General features: G+C 36.3%; 1 protein-coding gene across 1 annotated transcript in view; it reads left to right on the forward strand.

Moving 5' to 3' along the window:
* The window catches only part of ANKRD31 (ankyrin repeat domain 31), a gene marked incomplete at its 3' end in the record, with an annotated part of 31,441 nt that extends 23,581 nt beyond the window's left edge, over positions 1-7,860 (forward strand). Inside the window, exons 11-15 of the mRNA XM_010283960.1 lie at positions 1,954-2,078; positions 2,925-3,067; positions 6,282-6,441; positions 6,898-7,001; positions 7,779-7,860. Coding sequence (XP_010282262.1) covers positions 1,954-2,078; positions 2,925-3,067; positions 6,282-6,441; positions 6,898-7,001; positions 7,779-7,860 — 614 coding nt within the window. The remainder of the gene's footprint in view (positions 1-1,953; positions 2,079-2,924; positions 3,068-6,281; positions 6,442-6,897; positions 7,002-7,778) is intronic.
* Positions 7,861-9,499: the final 1,639 nt, after the last annotated feature.

The following is a 9,499-nucleotide window of genomic DNA, read 5'->3' on the forward strand; positions in this document are numbered from 1 at the left end:
TGACCCACCTGGTAATGCATTCCATGGAGAACCAGTATTTTGTGGTTCACATACCAATGTCTCATTATGCTTTTGCAAATGTTTCCTAACAACCATGAAGAAAACTGTTGTGCATGACAATTTAGCTGGAAAACTTTGCAATTATTTCTGTTCACTTGCAGGCAATATCGCAAAGGGTCGTTAGCTTAATGGGCTGTTGTGTGCCTTTTTTTCTCTCATGTCTCTAAATAGTCCCCAGGACATTCTCCCATGAATCGAAGGAAGAACCAGAAAGCAGATGATTGCTTTGGGAGTTCAGACTCAGAAGCTTTTAGACAAAACACAATACAGTATCTCACAGAAAAATAGGTCTCAGATTGGAGGAGTATTTCAATAACATGACCCCTCTGTGTACTCTAGAATCTCAGTTTTCATTTAAAAAAGAAACTCTCTAGCTCTTCTGGTTGCCAATATGCTATGTGCCAAGCTCCTCCAAATGCAAAGAGGGCCACCTGAATCCTTTCTGACGGGTTAGAATAGCCTACAGTGAGCTCCATGCTGCCATGGTCTGGCTGCAGCAGTGCCTGAACAAGCTAGTTCAAAAATAGTATGGATGTATCCTCACTATATCCTCTGTCTTTAATGTAGTTGCAGTATGTCTTTAATGTTCTTCCAGTCTTGGATGACAAGCTCAGTAGTTTACCTTAAAGGCATCTTGGAAAAGCAGATTTTCCAGAAGGCAGGAGGAGCCTAAAGAAAGGCAGCTGTCAAATCATGGAAGATATTTGATAGCAATGGATACTGATAACTGAAAATATTTAAGAAAACAGCTTGTCTGATGAGAAGAGGAAATGCTTGGGATGCAGCAACTAATTGTTCATAGGAATAATTACAAAAACATGGATAAAAGTTGCAAAATGCTTATTTAAAGTGTATAAAAATTACACTTTCCTTTTTTTTGGACAAATCACAGATTTTCAAGAAATCAGAGAAAGAACACTGAACTTTTAAAGAAAATCGATAACACAGTATTATAACAGCAGGAACAGGAGTTAAAAAAAAGCTAACATGCATGATAAAGCTTTTAAAGTTTTATACACCCTGTCTTTTTGGTAGCAGTGTGTGGAGAGGGTTGACCTTACTCTGTACGCAGAATCAGTACTTCTTAATCTGTTTTTTTCTTTGTATCTCTTACAATTTGATGTCTGTTACCTGAAGCCTCAGAATTAGGACCTGTCTGATGATCACATGATAAAAATTAAAGTGGATGTCATTTGCATCGTGAACCAATAAGAGAAGGAAAAAAACAGGTTTATTTATAATCATGAGTCCAATCCTGCACAGGTTTAATTAAAAGACAGTTCAACTATGTCACTAGACATTAATCAAAGATTTGCAATCAGTCTACAGGCCTTATTCATATCACAGCTATAAAAATACCTTATGTAGAAACCTCTTTCTTCCCAATCAAGAATCAAGATCGGAAAAGAGGTGATGGTCAAGTCTTGACATTTATATAGTTTCTTAAATACCTTTATGTGTGTACTTTATATATTTAGCAGGCATGCCTGGTAACTTGAAAGCAGTCCATGGAGAAATATAACATACTCCCTACATCTATACAGTATAAAACTTCAACCTTGTTGCCTTTTTTTCTTGATCTCTAATCCCCTGTACCCTTAAGTCAACTGTATATTCTTTTTATTCTTTTGCATAGGATCTATTTGTTATCTGAGCTGTTATGCAGTACCTTCTAACCTTCTGATGTAGTCAGTTAATGTTATTGAATAATTAAGACAGCAGTATTGCACACATTTACATTAATTAAAATGAGTTATGAAGCTTAATTCTTTGTTTATAATGAAACACTTTTTGTGGTTCCTAATGAACACTCAATATGTGTTTAGAATCCTCCCTATCTACCAGAAAAGAAGCTGTAGTTTTACATGGTACCTGTAATACAACAGCTGGGAGAAGGAAAAAAAAGATAAATGCAAAAGGGGAAACTCAGCTGCATATTGCTGCTAGGAGAGGAGATTTGTCTTTGGTGAAAACTCTAATATCGTCTGGAATTTGTGTCAATGAACAAGACTATGCAGGTTTGAATATTACTCTCTTATGGGCTTGTTTTCTGATACAATTGTATATAATGTACAGTATATAGGGTTTTATATAATTTGTATAATTTTAATGTGATTGTGGGTTCTTGATCTATGACATAATTGTGAGGAGGAAAGGAAATAATTCAACAAATGCAAGCACAATCAGTGAATCCCTGGATTTTCTGTCTCAGCATGGAGCTAATGCAGCCTTTTTCTCAGCAGGGGCATTAATTGGATCTTGCTCCTCTGCTGAAGAGCACATTTTCAGAGATATGTACAGAAAGTGGACTTGAAAGTTTGGCGGGGGAGCTAATGCTTATGCACATGAATATATACACATGTGAAGCACATTCACACAAATCTTAGTTCCTTAGGAAATGAGGACAAAAATCAGATTAAAAGATTATTTTTAATTTTTTCTACCTAAATGTATAAGTCTCAGAATGGATGGTATTCTATTCTGGATGCCTGGCAGACTTAATATTATAAGATGCCACCAGGATTAGAAATCAGACTATTAATATTATGCTTCTGAGTTTTTAGAGTCTTTCTACTCTATTGTTTTGTTTCTTTTGTTATATGTATTTAGTAGTGCAGTACAAAAGTAAACATTTTTTTTCAGGTTAATACTGGGTATATTTTTCTCTAAAGTAAACTGAATTACACAGGAAATAATTTACCTTGGCACTTCAAGATGATTGTTTGTATAAAATTTATCTTGAAGAGAGTAGTCTGTTGCTTACAGTACAGCAAATGCAGCAAAGTGTGTAATCACTGATTAGTGATCTATATGGATGTTTCCAAATCATGTGCATGCTCTGTGTGTCATCTTGCTTTTATTAGGTTGGACAGCAATTCATGAAGCTTCCAGTGGGGGATTTTCTGAAGTGATCTTAGAATTACTGCAAGCCGGTGCTAATGTTAACAGCAGAAGCCTGAATGGTATTTTGCCAATACATGATGCTGTTTCTGGCAATTATTTGGAGGTACATTTTTCTTATACAGTAGATTTCCTGAGTCTGATTTCCAGCAGAGGGTCAGCAAAGCAAAAGCCTGGTTTAAATAAGGAAGGTCAAGGTTACTAATACATTTTTAGTGTAGATTTGCATTTAGGAAATAAACCAATATTCTTTAAAGTGATCAAAATTAGAGAAAGAAATATTTTTCAATAGTGACAGTTGAAATTGTACAGTTAGTTGACTTCTTCAGTCCAGTGGACAAATCAGAAAAATTCAGTAGCTCCCTATGGTTCTCTCCCATGTATTGGGCTTTCTAAAAATAATACTGAAACTGAGCATTCTCAATTTGATCATCTGGTCCAGCCTCCCTGCTGTGGGCAGGCACATCTTTCACTAGACCAGGTTGCTCAAAGCCCCATTCAACCTGGCCTTGAACACTTCCATGTATGGGGCATCCACAGCTGCTCTGGGCAACCTGTTCCAGTGTCTCACCACCCTCATCGTAAAAAATTTCTTTTTTGTAAAGGAAAAACCCTAGGCCTGCTGTTTAAAAATAAACCGTCTTTTTCATTAACTGGTCCCTTCCAGTCCAAACCATTCTATGTTTCTGAGATTCTACATTAAGTAAAATTAGGAGTGGCTGCACTGAAGTGAAAAAAGTATCACAATAACCAAAGAAATTATCAGATCTGAAATTTTAAAAGCACATTCAGTTATAATTTTTTCCTTTTGCGAACTTTTCTGAACCCTAAATGTTTTCTTCATTCCTATTTAAAAATATTTCAATTTACTGTTAAGAAAATCCATCTCAATTTAAGTTTTATTCTATGAGTGTGGGGGAGATTGTGAAGTATTTTCAACAGGCAAAGGAAGAGACACATTTTTAAGAGCACTGAAGATTGCCTCCGTCAAACAGCAGTCACCTGCTAGTGGCCTCTCACTTGTGAGTGGTTGTTTCTAAAGAGTCAACTGTCAAAAAATATTTCTGGGAACAGTTGCCATAAAAAGGTAACCCTACAGGGGGGAGTTTTGCTGATGGTGTCTTGCAGCTGTATGTAGTTTGGGTTGTCTTCCTCCTCCATTTCAGTGAGAACATGACAAAATTACATTAGCACAAGAACAAGAGAAAATCACTGCTATAAATAAACACTACATTTGATACATTTTTCCTACATTAAAAGCTGAGGATTTCAGTGGGCGCTCAGAAAGCTCACTGAATTAAAAGTCCAGCATTTATGCAAGAGAAATCAATCAGAAAACAAGCAAGGAGGTGGGATCAGAAAGGCATGACTGCCAGCAGAGCAGCTCATGGATGATTTGATCTCTTCAAGGAAATCTCATAGTTCATTGTAGTGTATCTTGGTCATGGTACCTGCTCTGAGCAGTTCACCTGGATCCTTTCTTGACACATACCAACATACCTCCTTTGGAAGAATCATCTCATCCACAATCTCTGTTGGAAGGTATTCAAAGATACAAAGCAATACACTGCATAAGTTTGCACAACCATGTTATGTAGAGAAACCAGAGACAATATGTTAAAACATTGTTATAAAGAACAATTGGGTGGTCCCTTATATGCCTAATCTATACTGCAAGACTGTAGTGCCTGTAGGTAGGCTTGAGAGGAAAATTAAGCTGAGACCAACATGCTTTCTCTCTCTACTCTTGGGTGACGGCCAGTTTATCAGCCCTAAATAATCCATAACCTACTGAGAAAAAAAAAAAATCAGAATATGATGATTAGCTGAACTGTTGAGCATTTTGTAAATCTGTGCCCAGTCCATCCAGACCCCAAAATAACGTCATGAGTCTTGCGTGTAGACAGCTAGGCTGTGGCTCCATTACACTTTGAGGCCATCTGTCCCAGATGCTGCAGTCCTACCTTAGTCCCTTGCCTGGACATGTGAGCTTACCTCTTCCCTTGCATTGTCATGAGCTCTTCAGTGATCATGGAGAAAAATAGTTCAGGGAGGTCAACAGACGGAAAACTAATCCTGTAAAAGCAAGGCTCTGTTTAGAACAGCCCCCCGCACCCCATGTAAGAACCGTGCTAGTGTAAAGGAAGGAATGGGCCTGGGTCGCCCATCATGGATGGTGTAGGATTAGGGCAAGCCCAGCACAGATGGGCATAGGTAGCTGTGGAACTGTGACCTCGGTCCCAAAATGTAGAGTGGGACTTGCACTAAGCATGGGCTTGGGGTTTCCTATAAGCATGATGAGAAAACTTAAGTCACATAAGGAGCTTTAAATACATGCTTAACTGATAGAATAAATGTACTGCTCAAGCTCAGCCAAATGTCTGCCTTTTATTTGAATGAACAAATAAATGTTGTTTTGGCCCAGTGAGTTCCAGGGTATGGAGCGTAAAAAGGTGATGCCAGATTGGCTCAAACATACCGCTTCTATTTCTGTCAGAGCTGATATTTCATCACATCTATTCTTTCTGTGAGCAAAGATAAAATGAAGGGGATGATTTCACAAGCCTGGTGCCAAATTATCAGCAGGGTTCTGGAAAATGTGTAAGCTACATTTCAGTGGGGAAAAAGCTATTCTTGTGGGGGAAAACCAATGGAGAAGATTAAGAACATCTATAGGGTATACCTTTCTGATAATTTCTGATACTTAACAGCATTCTGAATGTAAGAAAGAAGAAGAAATGCTAAAGATGAGAACTCATATGTATGAAAACTCTTTAACATCCAAGCTCTGACCACATCAATGCTTTCATATGATCTGAATTTTAAGGGGTAGATGATTCCGCTGACACCACTAATCTCATTTACACATTTTACAATTAAGCAGACTTGCAAGTGATTTAGAATTAGGAAAAAATCATCAATGCATGTAAGTGAAAAATAAAACCACTATTAAATACCTGAAGAAAAAAAAATCCACTTCTTTTCTGAATTTTGGTCTTAACACAATTGACCACTTCCTTTTAATTTAGATATATGAGGTTTTGTAATTGCTTTCTGTAACAGTACCATAAACATGGTAGGTTTACTGGCAAGCTGTAAATTGTTTTTATATTTTAGTGTAAAAATTAGAAGTGTAAGATACTAGTCTGTGTTGATAATAGTAAATTAAACTTGTTTGTTTAACTTGAATTGCAACAGGTTTTAGAGTAACTTATTTGTACCTTTATTATTTGTGACTTATGATAGATACAACACATAAAGCTGTATTATAAGTTCACAACAAGAATAATCACAACACAAATAATAATAACATATAATAGGCAGTAAGGATTCTACTACAGCATGGAGCAAATCCCTGTGAGAGGGATTGTTCAGGGAAAAGTGCTTTGGATGAAGCTTGTGATGATGAAATGAAAGAACTGCTGAAGTCTTACAGTTCTATGGACTCTGTACTTCCTGTTGAGACTGTTGAAGTTACAGGTATGTTAGCTTCATAATGTAAATCAGGATTTCCCTGTAGTTTTAAATTAAAACTGTACATTAGAATGCTGCTGATTTGCAGAGCTGCATATTGCCTGGCACTGATACTTTTAACTCAATTTAAACTAATGAATTTTATTTATTTACTTACTTTCAGAAAATAGGATACATGAGGGTTTTTTTCCCCTGAGAAAATGAGCTATAAGGATATATTTGGCTCTTCAGATTTTTCTTATTATCCATATTTCCCTTCACAGGAACCTTGTGTTTTTCAACGTGGTAGCTTTAAAGACTTATTTCCTTATGCTGCTTAAATTTGATCGCATTTGCATATACAAGATACTTTTCTATGATGTAATCTGCCATTGCATCTTTGTAACCTATATTAGCTAATGTAACCTATCATGCTCCTGCAAATTATTTTAAAATTGTATTTATTTTTTCTTAATTGCAAAGAGAGGAAATACCCTTCTAGGTCCAGAAGAACAAAATATCATTGTTGCAGCTACTGTAAAAATGATGATGCAGCTTTGGAACCACAACGTGAGAAATACAGTGTGGTAAGTATAGAATAGAGTTTTGTTAAACTGCTTTATAGTGTAGTATTGCACAGTGTCATTTACTGACTGAGTAACATAAAATATAATTTAAATAATGAACACTTTAGAATGTACGTAAAAAACAGCGTCATGCAGAGGCTTACAGTATCTAAGCTGTGGCTTACAGTATATAAGTGTGTATATTATCACTTCTTTCTGTTCATGATTCCTGTGCACTTAGACTTACTGTGCAAACCATAGTCAATACTTACTTACATTTCTTATTGCCTGTATGAATAGGAAGATGGTCAGGAGTCCTAAGGCTTTTTGTCACATTTCCAAAGTGGCTTTTTGAACGAGTAATGGTTTTTCTTCATGGTAATGAAGGTATTTAGAAATTGTTTAATATTAATTTAAAACACCCAGGAAGATTTTTGCCAAAGTTATATGTTAGGAGAGCACTTGTGGATACCTGTAGGCTATGTCTACATTGTCTAGGTGATGCTGTCATAGTGAAAATCACTGTCTAATCCCTGCAGTGTGCTCAGAGGTGGGACTTTCAGCATGGACTAGTTTGAATGCCTGTGCAAAACTAGGCTGTGACAGCCCCTTGCAGAGCATACCCTTGGCACTATTTACATCTATCCTACCAGTGCCCTCGTTGCCTTTACACAGTAATTCCCTGCCTGGAATGACTTGAGTCCATCAATACTTATCCCGGAGGCCATGCATCATGGCCTGTGTTTTATATGGTGCACTTGGCTCTACTCCTGCTATGATTTCTGTGTTTGCTAACAGGAGTCTGTCGTTGCCATACAAGATGCAGAAGAGAAGCAAAAAGAATTGTTGCTACTTGAATTGAGAACTTCCAAAGATGCAGGTAGACATAAATTCAAGTTGTTTCACTTTTTCTTTTTTTAATATCTTTGGTAATATAATTGTTTTTGAAATAGTATTGCATGTAATATATTTGAGTATCTCCTCTGGAAAATACGGCTTCAGAGAATAAGATTTCAGTAACAGCTCTCAGCTAAGTGCACTTCCTGAAGCACTTCCTGTTTACATAGGAATTAATAGGATGACAAAAAAGGGAAGCATGCTGCCTGGAGGCATGTGTTTCAAGTCAACCTAATCATATAAAAAGGGGTCATTAGATAAGAATGCACACTGTTGGCAACGTTATTCAGTTACAAGTACATGAGATTCTTCGAGCCTCTCCATGATCAAGCACAGCTATGTCTTTGTGTAAAGTAATAGGTGCAGCATTTTCATTCTAGTGTGGCTGGACTTTCAGGAGCCCAAAATAATTTATGAGGGAAAAAAGAGACATCTTTAAGGCAGACGCTGTGGATGACGGGCAGTTTCAGAAATGCTGGTGCCCAGAGATGTAATTTGTCTTTGGCTATCAATTCTCACTTGAGATTAATCTCAGGAGCCTACTAAGTGACACTGACTTCCTAGGAGATTGTGATGCTGGTGCTGTGTAGCAGTTTGAATCTATTGTGTCTGTTCCATGACAGTTCCAGTGGCAAAGCTTACTGCAGGAATACCTTTGACCAAAGTCTCTCTCCTCAGCTGACCTTACCATCTAGGCAAGGCTGTTTACTCTGGAGCAGCTTATGCCCACGAAACAGTTTTGCTTCCTGACAGAAAGTGTTTTTTTTTAAATTTGTTTTCCTGAATATAGGATGGAGCTTTCAAATTATATTTAAAATGGTCAATTTATCCCTTTAAAAATAAATGTGAAATATGGAATTATGCAGATTTATAGCTTCCAACTCAAATTTATGATGTATGAACTGTTAATTAAAATCGATATGTTTTCTGGAAAAATGCTTGACAAACAGGTAGGTGATAAAATAGGCAGAAGCCTATAGACAGAGATCAGTGCAATTTTGTAAATGAGAAAAATAAAATTATTAGACTTTTCCTGTTTAGGGCTAAGAGAGGAATTAACATGGTGATCTCTTACCACTACTGACAAAAGTGTTAATAATCTAGCATCTCTTAAACTAAATCATAGTTATTACTTGTGAAGAGGCACAAGACTGAACAAGAATGTAGAAGTACATTGACAAACTTATAATGTAGATAAAGTCCTCAAGGTCGTTGCACGCAATACAGCCTACTGTAATAATAAATTCAAATTCCCTGTTAAGCTGCCTTAATAAGAGCAATATTTTAATATTTTTCTATTTTAATAAATAAGTAAATACTGATGGATACCATGAAACATATTTGAGGAAACAATTTTTAAACAATTTTTAATCCTGTAATTTCCCATTTTCTATGATTATGAAAAGCTCGTACTTACTGTTTTAGAATTCCATGAATCAGATTACATGTTTAACATATTATCCCAGTGGTATCCCTTGGTCATGACTTCTGAGCTCTTCCTTACATTATATGGCTAACAAATAGACCATATAAAGAAGATTTATCATTGCTTTTCTTATTTTACAAAAATACAGCTAAAAAGGGGGACACTGAATAATTTATTTTATTTTATTTTATTTTAT

This window comes from Phaethon lepturus, unplaced genomic scaffold, assembly GCF_000687285.1.
Source record: "Phaethon lepturus isolate BGI_N335 unplaced genomic scaffold, ASM68728v1 scaffold4183, whole genome shotgun sequence".
Classification (NCBI taxonomy): domain Eukaryota; kingdom Metazoa; phylum Chordata; class Aves; order Phaethontiformes; family Phaethontidae; genus Phaethon; species Phaethon lepturus.